We start from the raw sequence: 26,173 nt of genomic DNA, 5'->3' as shown, positions 1-26,173 counted from the left end.
AAACACATCCAAAGTAAGTAAAAAACAAAACCAAAGCAAGTTATCCTGGAAAAGGAAAGAAAAGGAAAGGCCTATACTCAAAGGAACATCTGAATAAAATTGCGACATCTGCCGTAGAGTTTTCCCTAGAATGTTTGAGATGAACTCTGCGTAACACTGCCTTCCAAGAAAAGACAGGGTGATCAATGCAGGAGCACATCAGGCTCCCTTGGACAGGCCAATCAATGCGAGAAAGAACCTTGCCCAGGGCCTTATGCAAATAGAAGCACGCCCTGCAACCCAGGGAGGAAACATGCGCAATAGATCAATGGCATCTGAAAAATCTTACAGCTATATCAGCCTCAGACAGTAAATATATAATGATGAATCCCTCACGTTCAGCCGTGAACTCTTTAAACTAGGTTATTTTCAACAGCTGGTTTAAGAAAAAAAATCTGCCAGCTGTAGACTGCAATGGTGAGGTGAAATAAGATTACTGAGGGTTAAATTAACAATGCACTTCTTTTTTAAAGGATGAGATAATATAATCACTGTACTTTAACACCTTGTAAAACGCTGGCAGTTACATGCCCACAGGGGTAGGGACTGAGAGGAGGGTGGCTGGGGTTATTTTGTTTTGAATTTTTTTAGGATATAATACTCAGATGTCAGATGTCTCAAGCCACTCTAGGACAAAATAGAATACAGATACTGACAAGCAGATAAAAATGCCTCGGCTTAATCAAGGTAAAAACCTCATGCCCTTTCTATCCTAATACTGCATTATTAGACTTAATTTGCCTTGGAAAAGGAAAAGAGAAAAATAACTAATTAAACTATTTATTTTTCAGGTGTTTATGAGGCAATTTTACTCCTGCACTTTGACACATTGCATTAAAATCTCAGTTCAATTCTGCAGCACTAAAAGCACAACTTTCTCAATTAATATATGTGCAAAATCTACTCATATTTTTATTTCCTATCACGTTCAATCAAAGCCCTTAAATAGGATAATTTTAACATTTAAACAATGGTAGTCATGTTATTATTAATATTAAAGTACTTCACTAATATACTGAAACAGCTATCTAACACATCTTGACTAGATTAAAGAAAGTTTTAGGATAAAATGCAAATTCCAGCTGCTTCTTATGGTACCACATTTTGAGAGGTCCCTTTACTACAGTATGTCTGCATTCCTTTTACTCCACCTGGATTTGCAATGCCTAACATATATTAACTTGTAGTTCCTCTGATTGATCCTCTAAACTGGGTCTTAAAGTTTTATAAAATCTCTACTATTCCATGCAAAAGCCATACATATACTTTTCACCATAATTACCATTTAAATTAACATGAACATAATACACTTGTTTAGTCTTTATCAGCATAAGGTCATACAAATGGGAAAAAGTATGAAATAATAGTGAGACAACTTCCTTTTTTAAATATTTTATTCCATTAAATGAAAACAAATGCCAGAATTTAGAACAGCTTAATATTTTAGGTGGAATAATCTAAATTCACCACAAAACTTGTAAGTGCATACTATGTGTGAAATTCCCACATCTATCATTGTATAAACAAATATAAAACTCCTACACTTCTTCATTAGTGTTCCTATATACATTTAAAGAGAACTGTAAACCTATAGACTGTGACAATGTCGTATCTTGTAAAATCTTTAGTATTGTGCTGTTCTCCAAACCAATCTAGAGAGAAAACAATACACAAAGTTTAACAAAATGCCAGTTTTTTTCATACCATACCTGCTGGGAAAAGAATCCCACAACAACATACTCAAACATTTGACTCTACATCCATATTAATGCATAGCTAGATGCAATGACCACATCCACATAAATTGATGTCCTAGAAATTTCATTTTCCTGTCCTCATGCAACACAGCAAAAAGAGGCACCTTCTGGTAAGAACCAGAAACAGGTGGATAACATTAAAAAAAAAGCAAGATGCACACCCATAGAAGATTAAGAAGGCAAAGTCTGAAGATCATCAACCTGGATGGGGTGAAAAGGTAGGAAGTCTGTCAGGGAGAATAGGAGATGTGACTTTTTATTGACACAGCAGGACAGCATATGTACCAGCATCTCAGGAGTTCACCTCAGAGAGCCAAAAAAGAGATGGACTGAATTAGTTTACATCAATAGAATGGTGATAAGGCAAAACTGTGCATTGTCAGGTACTTAAGAGGTTTGGGACAGAAGACGTCTCTTGTTACCGTTGATGACTTTCCTCAATGTCTTGAAGAGCTCTGATGAGTGTGAGATGGTTCAGACAGCAAACACCTCTATGGAACTTTTAACTTCCAGGAAGTTTCTGCAACCAGTGAGGGAATAAATAGCCAGGCAAGAAATTCAGGAAAAGCAGTTGTTCTGGGTTCTGAAATTAACTATCACAACCAACAGTGTGCTCCACACATTTTAAGGAGATGGTTGCACAGAGATGTTGCCCATCAGCTTTGAGATGCTCAAGGGATGATGTTTATCTGCAAACAGCTGAAAGAACGAGTGATACGTTCTTTGGATATGGTCCTGTGCTTTGGCTTTTTTTTTTTTTCTTTCAAAGCTGGAATTTGAAATGAAAAATAAATGGACTGATAAATTATATTGTCTTGCAGAATTTAAAACAGTTGAAACAATGCAGGAAAGGAAAATAGTACAAAGGAATTTACTGAGTCAGAAGGAAATTCCTAGCCAGATATAGGGATAGATGCCAAATATGGTTTTATTTAACATCTTCATTAATTACCTGGAATTAATTAAATTTGCAGATGACATTAAAGTGGGAGAAACTGCCAAGAGAAGTAAGGCATGAAAGAAATACAAAACAAGCTTCCAGGATTCACAGACCTGTAGCACAAAAGGGATTGTTATGACAATCCAGTTTGTCATCCTGCACAACAAGGGCCACAACACAGCTAGATTTAATTAGGAAGACTGTGAGATAATACTGTTTGGGGGGGGGGGTTGGGAGGAAACAATCTACTACATTCACATTTACTACATTCAGTACCACTGGGGAAAGGAAAATCGAGAGCACTGAAACACTTCGAGGGATACATGAACAATAGCAGGTACCAAATTCAAAGAAACTTTGGAAAAAAAAAATCTAGTACCACTCTGGTTGCATTGACCAAAATGCTGCACATCAGAACAAGGATAATGAAGTTCATCCTGAGCTAATTATGTTAACTGCACTTAAAATACTGAGTTCAATTCTCAGCATACTGCCAAAGAAATGTTGACAAATAGAACTGAATTCAGATAGGCATAAGAAATTAAAGTTTAAAAGACCTACTTATATAAGCTGAGCTACAAAAGAACAAGCTACAAAAGAACAAGCTGAGCTACAAAAGAACAAATGCTAAAGATCACAAAACTCTTCAGGCAGAAATCTGTATGTTCACTATGTAATGTATGGATTTTAAAACAATGCAAAGAGGTTATAAAAATATAAAACTAGTGAGGTGATGCAACTCTAGAAAAATTTCTCCAAAGAAAGGCAGAAAGTGTTGTGCCTTTGACCATCAAATCCCATAGGCTACAAACACGTATTTCCAAGTAACTGGATTTCCAAGTAACCCTAACTTTTACTCATATCCAGTTCTTTGTTTATTTCATAACTAGCATGCCAAATTTTGTGTCAAACCAGAAAATTAATATGAACAGTAAAAGGAGACAAAAAGTAATGATGGGTGGTGCCAACAATTACTACTCGGTATAGATTTCCAGGAAACACTGTCCTTCTCCTTTTGGAAAGAAGTGGGGAAGGGGCATATGCACAGCTAGCCTCAGACCATGGTCTGAGCTGAATGAAGCATGAGATACCACATTAGCAAATGATTAAGAGGAAACAAAATGTAATGAGGCTGAGCACCTTACCTAGAGCAAGGTAACGAGGAGGGATGAATATTCAAAACATGAGTCTGTTCTGGAAGTGGCCAATGATCAGGCTTTCACTGCTGCCATCCTCTACTATCATCCAGCAGCAAGGCTAACAGGGCTGCAGATGAACTGAGGAAGGTGATGCCTACATGGCATTTACACTAAACCACCAAAAAATTAAAAAGGACATGCAGTTATGATGCTATGAACTGTGTTGCAATCGTTCATCATTCCTCTGTCTCTTCCCATTAGAGCATTCTTCCAGATTGCAAGCTCTTTAGGACAAGGCAATGCTATGTGATTGCTACCACAATGCAAACGGGTAATAAAAATGAATGCTAGAAAGTGAACTAATTATGCCAGTGTATGCCTGTCAGCGTGTTTATTTAGGCTGAGTGGCCTAAAATGTTTCTCTGCTCTGTATTAGAATGGGCAATATATGCATGCAAATACATATATATGTGTACACACACACACAGAGTCTTTACATATCAGTAAAAGCCAAATGTGATCAAGAAGCTGTTCCCAGTACAGCAAACAGTGACATGTATATTTCAGTATTTTTTGGTCATTCCATCATTTAATTTCCTTACGGTCACAAACCCTCACCACAGGATCTGCTATGCCTGTTGCTCTCTACCTCAAACTGAAACTTGTGCATTTCAAAAAGCATTAGCAAAAAAGAGTCCACTGTTTCCAAAAACAAGTCTACTCCCAAATTCCTCTGTTATTCAAGGTCAATGGGACAAAGAGGTTGGAGAGTGGTGCTGTGGAAAGGGAGCTGGGGGTCCTGGTCAGTGGCAAGTTGAATATGAGTCAGCAGTGCCCTGGCAGCCAGGAGGGCCACCCGTGTCCTGGGGGCATCAGGGACAGCATCCCCAGCCGGGCAAGGGAGGGGATTGTCCCGCTGTGCTCTGCACTGGGGCAACCTCACCTCGAGTTCTGGGGGCAGTTTTGGGTGCCACAATATAAGAAAGATATAAAGCTATTAGAGAATGTCCCAAGGAGGGTAATGATGATGGTAAAGGGCCTTGAGGTGAAGCTGTGTGAGGAGTGGCTGAGGTGACTTGGTCTGTTCAGCCTGGGGAAGAGGAGACTGGGGGGAGGCCTCATTGTGGTCTTCAACATCCTCAGGAGGGGAAGAGGAGGAACCTCTTTCCTCTTGTGACCACTGACAGCATCTGAGGGAATGGCAGAAAGCTGAGGCAAGAGAGGTTTTGTTTGGGTGTCAGGAAAAGGTTCTTCACACAGAGAGTGGTTGGGCACTGGAACAGGCTCCTGGGGAAATGGTCACAGTACCAAGCCTAACAGAGTTCAAGAAGCATTGGGATAACACTCTCAGGGACATGTTGTGATTCTTAGGGTGTCCTGAGCAGGGCCAGGAGTTGGACTTGATGATCCTGATGTGTCCCTTCCATTTCAGCATATTCTTTGAGTCTATGATTCTAAGTAAGGAGGAAGGAAAAAAGTTGTTTGCAAGCACTGGTGTTAAGAGGTTTGACCTGTTTTTGGTTAAAACTCAGCTATTCCAGTGGAGTGAGCCTTGAGTAAGAGAAGCATTGACTCCAGAAAAATTAATCCAAAAAGGGGTCCAATTGTTCATGGCTGAAATTATGCACCTGCATATGATGGTCTTCACAGGAACACAGACTCCTGGGTCACACCAAGGAGAGACAGTCTCAGCCAATTACTCACATAACTCTTGCCATGCGTGGGTCATGCTTGGCAGCAGCTTTACCCCAGTCCTTTTCCCAAGAAGGACTTTCTAATCCAATGGTGAGAAACCTAATTCCATCCTAAATTTATTCATGACCAGTTTTAATCCATTTGTTCCTGTGCCAATATTGTTCTTTGGCTTATATGGCTCTCCCTCCCTGCTCTTTATTCTCTTGATGTATTTGCTGAGTGCTACCAATCCCTCTAAACTTTCCTTTACCAGGCTGAACAAGCCATGCTTTTAAACTCTGTTTCGGCAGCAAATACAAAGCAGATGCTGAACCTTCTCTTTCTAGATATAGTTACTGAAGTTAATGTAAGAGCACTAGCAATTTACACAGCTCTTTTTATGGCTGATAAGTCTAAAGGATGTGTGTACTGTCTCTATGGCTATATTGATTTTGGTGCTTATGACAGGTAGGACCTGTCCATGCCGGCACCATGTCACAGCAGGTCTGAGGATCTGTCATTTGCTTCTGGCAAAATACGCTTTCCAATTATTTGAGCGTACCAACACCTCTTCCCCGTATCTCTTCCAGACTGACTTAATCCTCCCAAATGTCTCAAATTACCTCAGATGAATCACAGCAGCATGCTGGACAGCATTAATATTTCCCTTCCTGGGACAGAAAGAGCAAACTAATCACAGGATCACATATGACTCTTTTGTTACGTTACCTGGTCATTCACTTACAGCCACTGGCCATGAAGTTGTCTGAGGACTTCTCCAGCTCTGCTGTTCTCTGTTGATGAGATTGCTCTTTGTGCACAAATGCAGATGACTGGCCAGCCAACGCCTAACTGTCCTGAAGTTTGTATTATTTCCTTTACTTTCTATTACTGCAGAAATTCTACTTCTGAATACAGTGGTGACTTCATCACTTAATGCCAGGACCCAATTTCAGGAGCACATACTTCATTTGTGTGCCCACGTCCATACCAGGAATACTAAAAAAATCTGCATCAAGGCTAGAGACCGTATTCCTGTCTAACCCTTTTTTACACAACCTACCACTGCCTCCTCCATTAGCTTCTCTTGTCCACCCTCATTTCTCATTTGATCTTTTTCAGATGAATGAGCATTTTTCCAAGAAGGACAACAATGAATAGCTGAAATAAATAACCAAACAGAATTAAGATTTCATTTTCACTTTCAGGCTTGTTTTTCTGAGTGTGTGCACTAAGTCTGACCTGACTCAAAAAGACGTTATTCTAAGTGTCCAACACAAAAAAAAAATGAGACCTAAACCAGGTGGAGTTGGGTGAGATGACTTGTACAAAGACTGGACATATAAGCCAGGCCCCCATAAACCTCCAATACAGCATCCCACACTGCTCTCCCAACTGACATTCAACACCTAAAGTGTCTTTTTTTTCTTTTTTCCTGTCCTTTTTTTCCCAGTTAAATGCTCACAAAGCTTTAAAGCATAGTGGTATTTTGCTTTTATCTTCACAATACAGACTCTGGTCACTGAGGTGTTTTCCTTCTCAGCTGTCTACTTCCAGCTCTCTCCCATGCTTCCTACAGCCATCACAGATCTTATGTTATCTCTACCACGCATCAGTAGATGTATTTCGATTTAATATGTCAGCCAGGGGAATTAAGAGTTGTATGTCCACAGTACCCACTCATCAATTTTCCAGGCAAACTGAATTTAAAAATAAGTAGATATATTTATATAAGTATATATAAAAAGCCAAATATAACAAACCATTCAGTCTGAGACTTCAGGAAATTAAATTAATGAGAAACTAATGACAGGTTCAAAGCCTAGTCATTAAGTTTCTTAAATTGCATTTTGCCTGTGCCAGAATACTGATGCAGCCTCAGAGACTCACAGGTAGCTCAGCAGGTGCCTGTCTATCATCATTATTATGGCACCTATCAGTGCTAGCCAGGGCCAGGTCCTTGCCATACTCAGCACAATACATCAAAATGAAGTGGCAGCATATTGCAGACAATATCTCAAAATGATGGACCTAAAATTATTTAAAATTGCCAAAATGGGCAGATTTGATGGAATTAGGACTCTACAGTGGATGCCATAATTTGAACAGTGTGTTTTAAGGGTTCACATTTTAACAAAGCTCGCTAAAATGATGCCCTCCTCCCCCCCTCCTTTTACCCACACCTTTGTGCAAATTACCAATATATACACCCAATATTTTAGCCAAAAGACCATAATGAATAGTTTATCACCTACTAAAGACAATGAACCTACCCTTCTTCTCCTAGTTATTACATTCCCCTGTGTACTTTGCAGTTTTACAGCAATGGAGCTACCATTAATGATTCTCACAATTTTGTCATGATTCCCATGATACTTGGTATTTTTTTAAAAGATACCATTTAACTAAAATTAAAACAGAAAAGCTACACCTCTAGTTATAAGATTATGAGGAAACAATTGAAAATGCAAAGCCTAGGGTCTCAGAAATATAGGAAACAAAAAGCAGAAATCTTCCACAAAGATTCTCCTGTGTGGGTCTTTCATGCAGGCAATGACAAGGAAAAACATTCTTTTTAAGGCAAAATAATTGTAAACCCACAAAATTTGGCAGAAAAACTCAAAGGAGGCGTTGTACCAGAAACTTCTTATTTTCTGTAAACTAAATATAAAATTGACTCCCTCAACTTGAAATTCTCACTTTCTGTTAAATTTCATAAAATTATTATAAGATCTGAGTTGGGAAAGTTCCACAATTTACCACCAAGTAAAGCAAACTGCTTCTGAAAATAAATCCTTGACTACACTGTGCAATGGATAACTGAATTAAGAAGCTGAGATGTGTTCATGAATCATGGCTTGAGTTTTTCAATATCAGTAATTAGCAATTAGCAAAACACGATGACCTAACAATTGTTTTTAGTGCTGTGCATTCAAAAAGTAATTTACGTGTAGATATTATCACATGCATGTTTAATTTCAAACCACAATTACACCAAGTTTTAATTACTAAATATTAAGATGCATTCTAACATATGGCTTATGATTTACCACTTGTAATTCAACCTACAAACAACAGAACAACAATAAAACTTAATACATTTGTTGGTGAAACTTTATTTCCCCCACATTTTAATCACTTTCAATTATTCCCCTAGTAATCTATGACACAACAAGGTACAGAAAATGTGTACCTATGTTGCAGTAACTGGGTAATGATTTCTTTGTATTTAAGGATGATATTTCAGACTCACCCTATTTTTCTTAATATCTTGGAATCACAGACACGAGAAAATGTAAATCAAAAAGCTGCAAAGATCAACAAAATTTTTACTTGATGTGGCACATATTTTAAAATTGCAGCCAAGCTTTACTTGTTTGTTTAATGAAGGACTTCTGAAACACAGCCTCATTTTGATGGTGAGAAGAAATTTGGAATGAAGACCAAGCTTTGGCCACCAAAGTTTTGTAAATAAAAATGATCCTCTTTTTATACCAATTTCATATGTGATGGTCCTATTTGCTCTCTTTTCACTTTGAGTTTCCCAACAAAGTGCATGCCAATCAAGGGATAAGGCAGAGCAGGACTGCCTTTCCTGTGCTACCTCCCTCAGCATCTTCAAACAAAGAAGCACCTGGATGGGTACTGCCTGTGCAAGGCTGAATGTTGTTCTCTACCTTTTCCTGGGAGAGTGGCAGCTCCTCCCACATGATGGTATGAATGTCCATGAACAAGACTGCTTTCGTTGGGTTTTTCAGTTTAATGCCGGAACATCCTGTTTTCACCAAGAGCCTTGCACTTTGATGAAGTGGCAAGCCATGGCTGAGACGACTGCAAGCCATCATGACAGACCTCACAGCACTGAACATGGAAAGTTGACTAAAAAGATATCAATTGAAAACAAATATTTTTGGATATTTTTTGCTTGTTTTCTTTTTTCCTACTGGCAAAATAAAATTCAGAGGGCTCAGGCAGAAACCTTCATTCCAAATTAAAGCCATATGCTTCACACTGCTCTCCTGTAAGAGGCACGGATGCAGAAGGAGCAGCTGGGCAACAGGTCTCCATAACAACTGTAACCTACAATTTCATGAATCAGTTAGCCCAAAAACTTGCAAAGGAAGTGTAGAGGTGGTACAGTTGCTATATGGTGTAGCTGCTCTATCAACCTCATCATCACCCCCACATGAATCAGAGAAGAAAGTGAAGTGATCGAAAATGTATTTGTCATAAGACAGTAATTGCCCATCAGCTGCTGCATTTCTTTTTGGAGCTCATTGCAATTACTAAGTGCCGTATGGATATAAAGTTTAAGAGAAATGAGATGATAACAAAATAAAATCTTAGAAATTAATACTGCAATAAAATAGTTCAGGGTTTATTTCAATGGTATGTCCTTCAGTGTACGAATTATTTAATCAAACTGCTTTCAGTAGAACTCAAATATCAAACTACCTCTGCCTAAACCAGGTGCTTATATCCTTTGATTTTTTAGAAAAACATTGGGTTACATTAAAAATACATTCCAGGTCTAGTTTTGCATGACAGGTATGTGATGTGTCAATGGATATGTATTATATTCTTCCTCTCAGGCATGCATGTCCTGCAGAGACAGCAGACTACAGAAGCTGACCCTTACTGAGACCATCTTGTCTTTCTGACAAAGGTCCTTTTTAACTTCTTACTTACTGGTTGCTTCCTGCGATTGATAAAAACTTTCGCTCAGCTTGTGATAATTTCACAGGCCCTGAGCACCCTGACCCTGGAAACCCCAAGGTCAGAAGTCAAGTCTTGTTCTGAAACATCAGTGTGCTTCATATTAAAGTAGAACAAAAGTGAAGAAATATCCACCAGTGTGACAAGAGAAACCGGCAAAATGGTAATGACACCTTGGTCATCTGTTACCCAGGCCACCTCAAGCCATTGACTGAAATGTGATGGAAAAACTCTCCAAGCCTCCTCCAAGCCTGTTTAGGAAACACCGAAAAAGGTCTCCAGTTGATCTTTTTCCTGCCCTCTGCTAAGCGTATGTATCTCTGGGCATCTGGTGGCCCAAACAATGTGGCTTTACAAAACCTACAGAAATTCTGCCAAAGTTTTACTTTGGACCCACTAGTTACACCAGAATAACCTAGGCTGAAACACAGAGCAGCTGAAAATCACAACTCAGGAAAGCCAAGACAGAGCAACTGCTCCCTAACCTTCATGGCATCTCAAGAGCAACAGGCACATGCACGCAACATATTTTTTGCCCAAAGATGTGGTTACAGAAGGAGTTATTCACCTTCAAGGTCTCTTAAAAATTTAGTATTTATTGACCAGGTAATAAAATACCTGTGAAAAATGATCAATTCCCAAACGATCTTCAGATCAGGAAAATGAACTTTCTCAAGTCTCAAATCTGTACATGTCATGCATATTTTACAAATACTCTTCCAGGACCAGAGAGAAAATGAAAACTGCATTAATTTCAACAACAACAAAAAAGGGGTTAAGGAAAATCTTAAATTTTTAAAATAATACAAGTGGTCATGGTCTGGATTGCTATTGCTATTTGGAGCAGCATAAGATTAAAACCAAGACACTCATGCATGCTTAACCAACACATTCATGCATGCTTTTTCTCAACTAAGGCATTCATCTTATGTTCAGGTTAGATATACCTTAATCAACTTTCAGTTAGATTAAACTAATGTGCTGTAGATAAATGATGTACACATATGTCTGGTGTTTCCTGTGTCTATAAAACCAGCTGTAATGCTCTGCAATTTACTTTTCCACCATAAACAGGACCCTCACTTTTCTTCAGTAAAACACATCCTGATTACACTAGTGTCTTAAAATCACACAAGGAGACTGTAGCTACACTGACAGAATGGTATACAAGTTTAACAGGCAACTTGGTATACCAGCTGGGGTCAAGAGATCTGCCTTTAGAGAAAAGAGTGAAAAACTGACAAACTGGATGTTCAGCAGTCTTGGCACCAGATGTAGAGCAGCTTTACACTGAGCAAAGTTTTTCCTCACCTTATATCACTGCAGAGCCTAATAAATGGGAAAACAGAAGTCTTTCCAGCAAGTTCTGCAGACCTTTGTAGAAAAACTGCAAAAACTGAATACAATTGCCAAACTTCCCCACATGTTCAGTTCCAATCTATATACAAAAAGCTGCATTTGTTATTGTGACTTTACTTTAAAACCGTTCTTATATGTCCTCAGTCTCCTATGTCCTCTGGTCTTTCTGCCCCTTAGCAGAAACTGGTGCCTTTCAGTACATAGTCCAGACAAGAAGGGTCCAGTGTGTTCTGTTTCCCCACAGTCTTTCAGGTTCATGCACACTTGGGACCTTATTGTCTATCTCAAAATGAGAAAAGACACAGTGACCTTCTGGTTGCAAAGAAATCCTAACCGACATGACCACTGGTTCAGTTGTTTCTACCTGGCTACTTTCAAGAAGGTGACCACAAAGAATGTTGAAAATCTGTAACAGTCTTCAGGAAAGAAGGCAATGGAGAATTCACACTTACCAACTCTACAAAGGCAAGTCCACCATAACTGTGAGCAACAAAAAACACGTTCTCTGCAGCTGACTGGGAAATAAAATGGTCCCAAACATAAATTGCATGTTCTTCAGGAGAGCCATTATCCTGCAGAAAGAAATTGTTTGTGACAATTATCTTTTAAAAAATGGCAATTCTGTCTAAAAGCAATGTGTTCCTATATGTTAGAATGTTTGTTAAAGATCAAATGAATACACACTAGAATCAAAAAAAGAACAGATTCTTTTGTCTAAATAAAGAAAATTCAAGATTGCAATTTAAAGGCAGCAAAACTGTTGCTTTTTCAGTTTACTTTAACAAATATAACAAAAACTATGTACCTGCAAAATTTTGTGTAAATACCATGATGACAATTCCGCTAAACAAAGGCATTCATAAGAACTATAAGCTACAGCTCAGATTTTCATTCTTTTTACAATTCTTTGTCAAATGTTTGTTCAATGATGGTTTGTTTAAAGTGCTTATGCCTTAGACTGATAAAACAAATAAAAACAGGTAGGAACAATATAAATACATAATCGTAGAATAATGTAGATTGGTAAAGACCTATAATTTCAGTTTTTACCTTTTTTTTTTTTCCCATATTATGAGCCACTGAAAACCCGAATTAAGATTAAAGTAATGGCATTTACAGCTACTCTTTTAAATGTTACTTTTTGTGACTGCAGATTATGAGACACAGTGCAAATAAAACACCTCTTGACTGGTGGCAGCCATTACTTTGGAGTTTTTGGTAACTAGGGGACCACCTTTTCTTATTATTGAACAAGACTTTGTCAAAGCCAGCCAGTGTAAGAGTCACAGAAGGCACTAGAGTGACACACACTGATTTTAGTGTACTGTGATCAAAACTCACAGTTGTGTACTCCTATCTTAGAGACTCTTGGCAAGCACCATACCCCTCTATATTTGCATTATTTCTCAGGTTGTTGAGGTCACAACTACAAATTTGGTCTAGTCTCAGGTGACAAGAATAAGATGCTCTGCTAGGTACCCCGCTCCATCAGTATTTCACACACTCAGGATAACAATGCCGGCTCATTCCAGGCTCTTCAATGCCAGAAAGAGCTGATCAGTCAAGGTCATGTAATTTCCTAAAATTTGCGTCCCTTTTCCCTTTGCTCTGCTCCACCAACTTAATATCCTGAGGTGACTCAGACACAGACAACAAATGCCTCATTTCCTTATGAAAAAGGAAGCACAAACCAGTAATAGCCACTGGCATCTAATTACACAGTGTGAATTATTGAAATTTATCAAGAATATTGAAGTGATCTAGATCTCAATTCCATTCTGTAACTCAGTTTTGAGGATTTAAGCTCTTGTAAGTGTCTAAAATCCGTGGGAAGAGACACAACTAGATAATCTGGTGGATTTTGGCTTTTATTTCTCTTTTCATGCCCTGTTTCCTACATAAGAGTGAGATGGCTGCAAATCTTTATGGATCCTGACTCAAAGTTTTTAGAATAATGATGTGCTTTTATGCTTTTCCACTATGGCAGCAGTGATTAAAAGCCAGAAAAACCTGAATTCCTCTTATTCCTAGACAGAATCTGCTCTTCATTGACTATGACAGAAAGCAGTTTTAACTAATTATGTATCACCTATTGTAAACCACCTCAGTGTGAGAAAGGACTTACTCCAAAACTGTTTGTTGCTGTTTTGAAATTTTATTGTATAGATAGGTAAAGATTCCTTCCTTTGTGAGGAATGAGGGAAGTTTTTTAAAAGAAATTACATAAAGAAAATATGATTGACAGACCAGTTATTGAGATAAAGCTGAAGAACGACTTGAACAGGAGTCTCCTATGTAAAAGTGATGTACTCTAGAATACGTATGGAAAAAGCATATTAAAACACTGGGAAAGTTTTAAAATTACTAATTTATAAAAGATTTATCTTCATTCGATACACAGGAGGTACTTGTTTTTCAATAATGATGTTACCATTGATATCCTTACCAGCAATTTTTATCTAGGTACCCAATGCTGTTTTAACATTCTGAGAAAAAGAGGACGTTGTTTCTGCTTAATATAGCATTTTCAGGTTACTTTGTATTTATTATTCTACACCCTGCTGATAAAAGCACACAGTTTTAAATTCCACAAGACTAAAGACATCAGCAAAAAGCTTCTGAACTCAGCCCAAAAAAGCTTTCACCAATCAAAGCATAACCAGTGGTCTAGTAAACCAAATTAATAACTGCACAGCTTCACAGTCCAGTACAAAGACTCAACAGGATTCTATAAAAGCGAAAAGAAATGAGCTAGAATGAGTTAAATATAGACTGTAAGTACAGTTGCCTTTATTACTGATTAAAAAAAAAGCCATAAAATGTCAGGATAAACTGGGTTGCTGCACCTTCTGCTAAACCCTAAACAAGGTAAGAAAAGCACTTATGTGTAAGAAGGAGTTTGTAGGAGTCCTATATGTTTAGAAGAAAAGCTCTTTCTTCAGAGCATGTGCTTATTTTTCCCTTTGTAACAAGCCCATATTACAAACACCTCAGACTTGGTGCCAAATTTGTACATGAAACATCCAGCTGCAGGAGCAGAGCACCTTAGGATTTCAAATTGCACTGAGTCTGTGAGGTTCAACCCCCATTGCCTGGCTTGGATTAAATTATGAGACTGGATGCTGCATTTTCAGTATGAAAGGTGACAGTCTCAGGCAACTGTTGCTTTCTGTAATTTCACTGCAGCTAAATTGAATGCACTTATATAGAACATTTTTAAATTATTTGATAGAGAGGGGGTCTCTTGGTCAGAGTTTACTTAACTACCTATACAAGTGTACAGAAGTGACTGGAGATTAGCCTGGAGAAATCACACTACGCATCTCAAAAGTCACCTCAGGTTGAATGATACCTGTTTCTGGAACAGACTGGAAAGGTGCTGGGAAACTTGAACTTAGATTTCCAGCTGCTGAAAGCTGGTCACCTGTAAGAGGTAACTATACATCAAAATAAGCAGTCTGGTTCTTTGGAGTTGTGGAAGACATAGTTCTGGGTCTCCATTCCTCTGAAAACCGTTCCTCTTGATCAATATATATAATTAGACATGAAAGTAAAAAAAAGACTAAGAACCATATTATGTGAAAAGGCTACCATGCAATGTTTATCTAATACAAAGTAGCCCCAAACAAGGCTATTTCTGGGCTATCCATTGGGCAGAAAAGTGGAGGGAGTGAACTCAGATTTTGGTCTGTCATTTTTTCCAGTATTGCTAGTCCTAGGAGTAGAAAGGTATATAACATTTTAATGGCTGGAGCCATTAAGTATACACAGATAAGCAGTATGCACACTGTGAATACAATATTATATCCTGTTGCATTCAAAAAACTAGGTTAAATTTACCAATGTAATATCACAGTCATTAATTGTTAAATACCAGGTTGGAGTGGTGCAGTAACTGAAGCCTTATCAACTATGCCAGATTCTAACACCTAGACATTGCAAGGTCTGCAGTTATGATGGACTACCTGAGTCGATAACACATGGAATTGTCTAAACAACATTTGCATATTTGTGTAATTATTTCCTAAGGTTAATTAGCTCCTGCAAAGCAGCTTGCCCTTTGAGACTGCTTACTGTGACAGGTTCACATATTTTGTGTTTCAGTGCCAAATTTTCCCTTTCTTTCCCCTTTTTTTTAAGTAATCTGTTGCTAGAAAGTTACAGATGCGGCAAGATCGGGAGGCCTTGAACCACCATCAGCTTTACTTGGGCAGAACAGCTCAGATCCCCATCCTAAACTTCTAATACATCAAAATTTAAAAAAAATCACATAAAGGAAAAAAAAAAAGAATAAAATGTAGTTTTCAGATCTGGTAACCTACTTTGGCTTTTTTTTTAAATCAAGGAGTAGAAATCACATTTTTCTGAGACAAGTGACAAGTGCACACAACTAGGGAGATATGCCATACAACTGAATAGCTTTTTAACCATTTATTTGAAAGTGGTTTCTCTAATTACCACTTATCACAGCAAAACAATTTCTCCTTCTAGCTTGATACTTGTAAACAAGTATGGTACATGCGTTAAATATGGGAGAACAAAACCGCACACTGGCTGGGAGGCAGAAGGATGCAGAAGGCTCTGATCTCCTATCCCTGGAGATGTTAGATCTTTCCCACCAGCAACACCTTGACAGTCACATACAGCTTGTCCCATTGCCTCAGGGAGCCTTGGGGCAGGCAAACTTTTGCAATCCCCCCCAAAACTTCCAAAAAATCATTCCATTAAAATTCATGTAAGTATAAAAATACCCTGTTACAACAACACCCATCATGAGTACTAAATAATGCTTATCACTTGCTGCATTTTTCTCATCCCTTTTGCAAATATTTGCTTTACATGAGACAAAAACTTTTTCACTAGAGTGGAACAAAATGAAACAACATGATGGGTTACTATCACCCAGGCAGCTCCAAAATTTCAGTGCAGGACATGGTCTAAGAGGCTTTTGTCATGGATTAGGAACTTATTTAGTGACCCCCAAAACCAAGACTCTCCCAAACCAGACACTGCTCCTCCCACCCCTCTTCTGGTGGGAGACACAAAAATCAAAATTTATCAGTTGAGATAAGAAAAATTTACTGGAAACAGCAATGAGATAAGAAAACAAACAGCAACAGTAATGATATTAATAACAAAAGTATACAAAAAAGAAGGTGATTTACACGCAAAAAAATGCTCACTGAGCCTGAGCTGACCTGGTGTGACCCCGCGACAATCCACAAAATGGCAGACAGAGCCTCCTCACCCATGCTTTTCTTCTGACCACAAGCTGCACCCCTTCTGGGAAGTAAGAATCCCTCATTTTTGCCCTGACAGTGACAAGAGGTGATCTAGAATAATAACCTAGACATGCCCACATGGGTCCAGGCTCCATGCCCTCACAGCTACTACATAAACATTAACTCTGTCCTGGCTGAGAACCAGGACAGCTCTGAGCGCAAGAAAGCCATAACAGAAACAAAAAAACCAGTCAGCATGTGATTTCCACCCCCAAAGAGAGGAGATAGGTTATTACAACCACAGAAGAGGATGAAAATAAGGAGAGGGTATAAACTGAAAACAGGAAAAGAAGTGAAAGCAAGCATCTTGTATTAATGTGTTTCTGCAGCATGAGTATGTGAAGACAAGACTTGGAAGTGTCTAGCTCAGAACATTTAAGATTTTGACTTTAACTGAGAAATTCCAGTGTATTAGGAAGCACCCCATCTATGCAAAAATCTTTCTTACCTTTTCAATCACGGAGCTGAGAGAAATCTTGCACAGTTATTTGGGAAAGGTTCCCTGCTTCAGTCCAAGTGGTCATCCCAAGAGACAGCAGGACATTTTATTAAGGGTAGGAATTGTATTTCTGCTTTACTTACTGACACGGGCAACACTAATCTGGACACTACATGTATGGAGACACATAAAAGTGAAGATGGGTTGGCTCTTGCACAACTCATAAATAACTGGGCTTTCAGGAAGCATGACAACAGCCATGCCATAGAAGTATCTTCTATACAGGGGCAATTGCAGCTGTGTGAAACCAGACAAAAGGAGGCTGCAGAAACAAACACCAAGACCATCTCAGCAGCAAAGCAGTTGTGAGTGGGGGAGATAATAGTGGACAAAAAGTGACAGTGGAAGCAAATTATACCAAATCTTAAATCTGACAACATGTATCTAAAATTCAGTTTAGCAGGTCATGTAAGGAGCACAGGAAAGAAAGGATGATGAAGACTGAGGAGTGAGTCAAGCAAGTTAATTTTAGTTGTTGTGTCCTGAGTGAGAAAGACAACTTGAGAGAAAACAAGAGGAGAAGAAATGAAATCATAGACAGCTGATGCTCTGGCCTTGAAAGTCTGAGTAGAGGACACATTTCTTTCCTCCTTTTATGGGCTCTGTATGGATTTTATTTGCATACTTTGCCATATTAAAACCACAAAACTCAGCAGGATTTGATCAGCTGTGCAGAGTGAGCTCATAGTAACCAGTGTCTGGGGTAGCTCTACGGAAACACAGAGCATTGAATCTGCACTGGTCGAACACTAAAATCATGTAAATGCATGTGAGTGATGTTATTTTATTCAGCATCTGTATTCAAAAATTCCTTACTTATGACCTTAGGGATTAAATCATGAGTCTTCAGATGTAAAATTGCCAGACTCTTCCACTTGCAGGAAGAAGTGGTGAAATAAAAAAGTATACTATCTTTTTAAGGGCACTTTTTGAGGTGGGGGCAAGATACATACTCTGGCAGTAGGTAGCAGCCAGTTTTGAGACAGGAGAGAACAGGTATCACAACAGCTAAGTCTGGTCATTTGTGGAGTTGCAGGATATAAATAGCATAGCCAAGATTGTTATCTGGCACATGCCTTCAGAAAGCAATACAGCAAAGTGACTTAAGGTTGCCTTTTTTTTTATTACAGATCGCAGTCTTATTCTCAAATCTACTTGAAGTGTTTCTGTACAATTTCTTCTGCCTATTTTATTTGTGAATTGGGCTGGTGATGGAAGTGTTCCCAATATTGATTATGAAGTAAGCAACATGTAATGTTGTGTGCATAGAGTCAGCAGCACAAAGGAAGACCAGAATTCTGACATAGTGCAGTTAAATGTACATGATACTAAGTTAAGGGTAGTCCCACCACCAAAACTGCCAACAATTTATGAGGAAAGCATGCAATCTCAACACTCCTGCTAAAGGAAGAAGTATTCCATGAAACATGCAGTATCTGACACATCAAACAGCCAAATAAAAGATGTAAATAAAAAATGTATTTGGTGGACTGACACAAAATTTTAATTGCCTCCACCAGTGCAGAGAGGATGAAGGGCTAGTTTGGGAGAAAGTGGTGATACCAGCACTTTGCTATGGTACAACTGCTGAGATTAGGCTTAAAATTACAAGTTTAAGGTAATGCAAGACTGATGTCTAGCCATGGTTTTTATGCTATGTGTTTTGGCTCCTCTCCAGGGCTCCTGATCTCCCCAGCTCCCACCACAATTACCATTGAAGATGACTTCAGATCCTGTCCCACTTTCCCCACTTCAAATGCAAGCTGGGCTTTCCCTGGTGAGAGTGGTCAGGAAATAAAATTCAGACTTATGCTATATATATATGTATAAGGGAAGAGAGCAACATGCTAGGACAGCAGGAGGGAGTTACTTCTCTCTTTTATACTCCAGCTTTATGGCACATGAGAGAAAAAACAAAGCAACTCCAAGACAGAAAGGTATTCTTCCAGCTAAGCCCTTGATCACTACAGTTCCTAACCAATAACCTAGAGCTACTTCTGGATTAAAAAAACCCCAACCCACTCTCATCTCCTGTTTCCAAAGTGCACCAACCATCTTTGCTGGGTGAGGAACAAGCTGGAAATCAAAACCGTCTTTCCAGTCTTTTGACTTCAAGACCTGACTCCAAGCGCTCACTTAAAATATTTCAACAGGCCTGAAACCTGTTTCACAATGGCCTGAAACCACAGAGAGACATTGTCAGCGTCCATAACCATTTTTTAGAGAGGTGTCAGTGGTCTCAGCTGCATTATTGTATCACTGATGTAATACTGTACTTCCTTTCTGGCAAACGCAGGCCTTCACAAGAGGCCTTTGGAGGGCCACCACATCAGAACCATGCTGATGTTATATGATACACGAGCATTTTTAGAAGGCTGGTGTTGCAGATGGAATTTCTTAGTTTTGCATTGGAACTGAGAGTTAAGCAGGGTGAGTTTGGACACAGATCTGTGCAAAAATAAAGACAGCAGCAAACGTTGCCCATGTCATTTACTCTACAATGACTGACCCTCTCTGCATGGTGAATACCTTCTGCTGCTCTGCTCAAATGTTCTTCTTATTTCTTCAGCTTTTTATTTGGAAATTCAAGTGACTTTATAACCTGAAAGGGTTTGCTGTTTATAAAGTAAATCCCAGATTTCAGGCTAAATTAATTAAGTCTCAGATATTATTACAGCATCATCGCCCTGGTTAAAGCATTGGCTTGTCAGCCAGGGTCAGGCAGTTTTATCAGGCTGTTGTTCCAGTTTGGATCTTCCCATTATTGCTTCTTAGGCTGCACCAGTGGAAGTTTAGGTTAGATGTCAGAAAAAAATTCTTCACAGAAAGAGTGATGGGGCATTGGAATGGGCTGCCCAGGGAGGTGGTAGAGTCACAGTCCCTGGACATGTTCAAAAAAAGACTGGACATGGCACCCAGTGCCAAGGTTTAGTTGATGAAGACGTGTTAGGTCATAGGTTGGACTTGATGATCTCAAAGGTCTTTTCCAACCTAGTTCATTTTATGATTCTGTTGGAGTCCGGCATGTCTTGCTATCACCACCCAACTGTTGAGTAAAGTGCAAGAAAGGAGACCAAAACCAAGAAAAAATCAGACAAAATCAGTTTCTCAGTGGCTCTTAATTATGACCTTCACCAATAAGTTAGTTATTTTATTATTAAAAGAATGTAAGTAAACACCAATATGACATTTGTCTTTTTTAGTCTGGGCACAAGAACATTGCTGACTCACTGAGATGAAAAAGGTGCAGGAGAAGAAAATAAATAGGAGGAAGGAGAGTAATTATCAGAGGAGGTTTTACTTACGAAAAGAAAACCTACTTTCCCTTTTAGCTCTCTGACAGACTTGTTGATTTTTGTGTATTTTTTCTCTTTTCCACTTAATTTGCAGGGTTCCAGGCAAAGGAAGGCTGAATTTGAAGTAGCATGTTCTGGCAAAAAGCTTGGAAATCCTTCATGGAGAAACTCCTCAGATTGAAGATGTAATAACAATTCCTCAGACCTGTCCTATCTACATGGTCGTACCATACCTGTGCAGTTCATAAGAAAATCCCCATGCGATGATGATCTAAGCACATCTACCAATCTGTGCAGGTGGACTCACACATTCTAATTTAAGTAACAACTACAGCAGCTTGGCCGAAGAGATTACAATTGGCAAAAATACTCAAAGACTGGGGCAGCTGCATTTCAGTACTGTTATGGATACCTACATTTTACATCTTTTTTACATCTCCTTGTACTTTTTTCTTTCCAAATTACCCAATCTCAGGGATCAAAATTCTGCCTACAACGTATTTCTGCCTAACATAACAAACTCCATCAAACACAGCCTTTTTTATGATCAAATTATGGAAATAAAAGAGTATTTCTTGAACAAACCATCAGGTTGTATCTTCACAAATATCTTCCTTAGCAACTATGTTTCTGGCAATTAACAGATTAATTGTGAGGGCAAGTAAATAAAAATGAATACAATACTTTTATAAAAAGAACTATCTTCACAAGACACAGAGAGATCATGACAGTCATTTAAATGATTACATGCATTTTTCTCAACACTAAAAGCAATTCCTTTGGAAACAAATGCATCTGAAACATTCAAAAACTCTTAATGGAAGTCATGCAGAAGTGTTATTTTTCTATTTCCTATAGTACTTAAAAGCCTATTTTACTCTCCTGTTCTTTCAATCTGTTTATATACTGTAATGAGAAACAGACCTTTTTTTTACCATGCTATTGCAAGAAAAATACCATTTTTGCCAAGAAAAATGCAGCTTTCCCCACCAAAGGAAACAACGAATCTACACAAACTTCAACACATTTAAGTAAAATAACAACTTAGTATTTTCATTAACAGCTATGGTTTCAGAACAAGCCTCAGCTGTAAAGTCTCTGTTAGAGAGTTTATATCTTTTGTGTGAATTCAACTAAATAGAATGGCTTTGCTCTGTACTGTTCTTCACTTCTCCATCTCTATTTATTACACTCAAGAGCAGTTATTAAGTGAAAGCAAGATTTAACATGCTCAAAGCTATTTGATTTCTCTTAATAAAGACCGCAAAGTGCTCAGCGCTTTACGTAAACTGATACATTACTTACTTAATGCACAGTTATAAAGATTTGCTAAAGTGCCTTAATATGTAGAAGACTATAGTTAATTGTATTTGAAGTAACTGTCATTAGCTTATAAAGTAATTATCTAAAGACAAACACAATCTGAAATTCAGATTTGAATCTTCTGTTGGTTCTCATTTCAGTAAGCTGAAAAGTTGAATGTTTAGCTATTTAACCCTGCTTCTCCTAATTCTGCTTCTCCATTTTCTGCTGCAGATTCACCTCTGTTATTTTTGTTTCACAATAATGTACCCTAGGAAATGATGTTTCATCCCAATGAGTTGCTACACAACCTCAGAACTTGCCTGTCGTACCTCTGTCTTGAACTCTGTGATTCCCTCGTGTTGATTATTTCATTAAAACAGGCTCTTTTCCACACAGATTAGCAAGGCCGTAGGCATTGCAGCAGTGGTGCATCACTGTCGTTGAACATCATTAGATATTAGATCAACAGCAATTTTCTTCTAACACATTGCAATTTTTTTTTTTTAACAACTCAAAACATCCAATTACATAACAGACAGCTTGGCTGTATTTTAAATTAGCACAGATGCTAAAGCCAGGAAATGTAATTCTCAGGATATCAGAACAAAAGGTTCAAAGTAAAAAAGAATTCTTATATACCGTAAGATTATCAGGACTAGACTGTCACACTGTGACCTTCCTGGCGTCTAGCTAATCTGACAATATTTGGCAGAGCATTGTTTCAAATCAATAACTAATTAACAAAGTACAAAAGAAGTTGTACTGTTTTTGAGCCTCCTTGTTAAAAATGGCTTTTGGTTGCACATGGGCAGAAAGGTCACTTTTATGACATCTTCAGGAGTCTTTCAACACCTTGCCACTGTCAGATTAAATTACTTTTAGCAATTAATTGTCATAAATTAAAACAGAAGCACATTTGTTACAGCAGGTTGTCGTAATGACATAGTGAACAGTTGTTTTGATATGAATTTTTTCCACCAACCCTCTATCATATCCTAATTTTTTTGGTTGACCTAACTGGAAAATTGGGAGCAATCTTGTAACTCAGGCTGCATAGGCCAAACATTGGGCATCTTATTGAGATTATAGACGGAACAACAACAGAACAGAAATTCCACTAAAGATCCTGAGTATACGTATCTTATATAAAATATGTATTCTGTGTCTATGCTGCTGTGGGGGGTAAGAAAAATAACCCCTCAAAAAATCTCAGGGATGTCACTTTTGTTACTGTTATAAATGGTCCTTGATGCCGTGTTAATCCATTACTAGAGAACACCATTCGTTTGATGTATTTTAAGACAAAGATTAAGTGGATTGAACATCTGCAGCCTTTCCCCATTCAAACCATTACTTAGTTTCAGAGACTTGAATCTTATTGTGATTTAGTGAAAAAATTTTCTGTTCTTTTACTTTCTTTTGTTGAACTTCTCTGTATCACAATGCACATGTATTGTCCATCTTACAGATTAGTCTTTTAACATTTATCATCTCAAGTCTGAGTTAGCTAAAAACCATTAAATCAGGATGAAAACAGACAACAATCCTAACAGAAGTTCCCTGGATGAACAGGAAAAGAGAAGCAGGACAGACTCCATCCTGTGCCACAGAAGAAAAAGACTGGGCAGAAGAATGGACCTGGGCGACTGCAGGATCTCTCCTTAATGGTGTCAGCAGAAAAGCTGTAACCACAGGAAGTCTCTGGGTAACTTGTCTCTAGTCCTGGTTGCCCTGTAGGAGCCGATTAAGCAGATCTTCAGGATAACTGAGATTCTGGAAGAGCTCTGAGAGCTCTTAAAATGAGCAGCAGAACACTGTTTAACAATCTGTGTTTAACATATTTTTCTTTTTTTGTTGTTAGCTCTATTAGAGCAAAAGCTTCTATACTAACATATTCTAAACCTTAAATCTTGTTTGCAATAAAAGATGAAAATGAGTGGTAAGAACTCACAGCTGCCAGGTACCAGACATCTGGGAAATCCTGCATCCTGTGATCCTGTTCAGTGTATCCTAGTACAATGACCAACTACCCAAACTGACTCTACCAAGCAGCATGGACTTGTTTGGAGGTGGCAGCATTCACACAAAACTGGACAAAAGTTTCTTAAATAATTTGTAACTCTTCATGAACATGGGAACAGGTATAAGAGATGAAGAGAAGCAGAGTTTCTGTACAGGGGCTTCAAGGCAACCTGTAGATAATGCACTGGCCTGCTGCTAAGATTTGGGTCTCACCTTAAAAACAGCAGTCTAGACAAAGTCTTCTAAGAAGTAGCTGTGCACAGGCTCAATTAAACCACTGTTTGCTGATGCTTTAACAAAGTACAGCCTTTTAAATTCTGTCATGTCTATCCACTTCTAAACACACACTTAGCAAATAATCAATTTAAATGTCACAGGGTGTTTCTACTCTTTCTGAGAAAAACCTCAAGAACTGCTTTACAGTTTAAAATGAAACCTTGTGGACTCAAATTAACAATGTAGACAAAATCCTGATGAAGATATACCAAAGAAGAGGAAGTAGGAGGGATGTGGGCAGGACTTGTATCCTTTCCATTATTCCAGAATGGTCATGCTAAAAACATCTGGACAACATCTGTGAAAAAACTCCTGCTGCTATTCTGCTTGAAGGTCCTTCAGCAAATTCAAGATAATGTTCCGTCTTGGGGAAATTCTTGATCTCTGAAGAAATCATGAATATTTGCTCAACACCCCAGTGTTAAAAATGCCGAGAAATATCAGTGCCTGTGTGTAGGGGTTTGTATCTTTGAAGTTGTGTTTCTGTAGCAGTACTTGTGCAAGACCACATTCCTTCAACTATGCTGATAGCTCAGTAAGCCTCCTGGTCTAAATCACCTCTTCTTGTGGATGGCCAGCCACAACCTCAGTAGTGCTAAATGTTCTGAGATAGTGAAATCTTCCTCTCTTCACAATGTCCACAAAGTCTACCCATAGACCAAATACTACTTTGAGAGCTGAGGTGAAACTTAGTAATGTCAAAACACTGAACTACATCAGCTGGACAGAACCTCTGAGGGTCACCTAGTCCAATTCTATGCTCAAAGCACTTTCAGCCAGGACTGGTCACAACTGCTGTACCTCATACTTTCCAACAAAAGCAAGAAAGAGGGAGCTCTATAGTTCTAGTGTCACAGAAGTATAGAAACATACATTGTGAAAGCTCCCCAAACTTTGATTCAAAGGCACTTGAGGAAGAGTGACTTTCCACTCACTCCAGAGAAGTCCTGAAGACAGCTACAGCACTTTGGACATGAAATAATTTATGTTACTTTCATGCCACAACATTTTCTTTCCAACTTTTGCATGCTCTGTGGACCCATAGTACAACTGAGGCAGTGGTCATCTTTTACCATCTGTCTTTGCTAGTCTAGCAAAGCTGAACTCTGCCTCATCACTTTACCTTTGGGTAGAAACAGCTTTATTCATGGTGTTGTTAATAAATGATGTCATGGTTATTTACCATCACCATAACAGAACAGCAACAGTATCTTAACTTCTGCTCTAGTGATGACACTGTTTGGTGCCCAATTAGACAAAAATCAGTTTACTTGTCAGCCAAACTCTGTAAATCAGCTAGAGTAGTTCAAAACAGAAAGGGAAAGGAAATGGTAAAAGAACATAACGAGCTAACAGCAAACAGCAGCAGAAAGGTATTTCAGACAAGTGATCTCCAGGATCAAATTAAATGCTGTTATTTTAAGATCTATCACAGCCATAACTCATTTGCTTACTTAAGGCAATGCAGTCAGAGCCTGTATAAGGTCAGAGCAGCATGCAGTGTCTGAAACCTTGACATAGCCCACTGAGGAGAACTTCACACAAAATCTTCACCAGTATGGAATTTAAAGATAATCAATAGTCATTAAACGTAAGCCTACCCTTTTTTGGTAACCAGTGCAAGGGTTGCAGTAACACAATCCTGTTATCAAATGTGTTTGTTCATTTTTCAAACAGGAAAAGCGGAGTAGCTAGAGAAGTAGAGAGGTGTCCCACCAAGTGGAATGTGTGAGGGCAATGACGTATCAAAGGGTAAGGCCACAAAATTAATTGCAGAACCTAGAAATCTTTCAAAATTACTTAGGCAGCCTAAGCTTTGCTAAATTTCTTCATTACTTTATCTGATAACTTTGGAAGAATTCCTCAGCA

General features: G+C 38.5%; 1 protein-coding gene across 7 annotated transcripts in view; it reads right to left on the bottom strand.

The window, feature by feature from the left end:
• FAM172A (family with sequence similarity 172 member A) overlaps nucleotides 1-26,173 on the bottom strand; it is a 265,939-nt gene that overhangs the window by 96,323 nt on the left and 143,443 nt on the right. For all 7 annotated transcript variants that reach the window (XM_032095251.1, XM_032095252.1, XM_032095249.1 and 4 more), the window contains one exon: nucleotides 12,077-12,196. In XM_032095251.1, the coding sequence (XP_031951142.1) occupies nucleotides 12,077-12,196 (120 nt within the window). The remainder of the gene's footprint in view (nucleotides 1-12,076; nucleotides 12,197-26,173) is intronic.

The sequence above is a fragment of the Corvus moneduloides genome, chromosome Z, assembly GCF_009650955.1.
Source record: "Corvus moneduloides isolate bCorMon1 chromosome Z, bCorMon1.pri, whole genome shotgun sequence".
Taxonomy (NCBI): domain Eukaryota; kingdom Metazoa; phylum Chordata; class Aves; order Passeriformes; family Corvidae; genus Corvus; species Corvus moneduloides.
The sequence above is the reverse complement of the archived record's forward strand: the minus strand, read 5'-3'. Positions and strand labels throughout refer to the sequence as shown.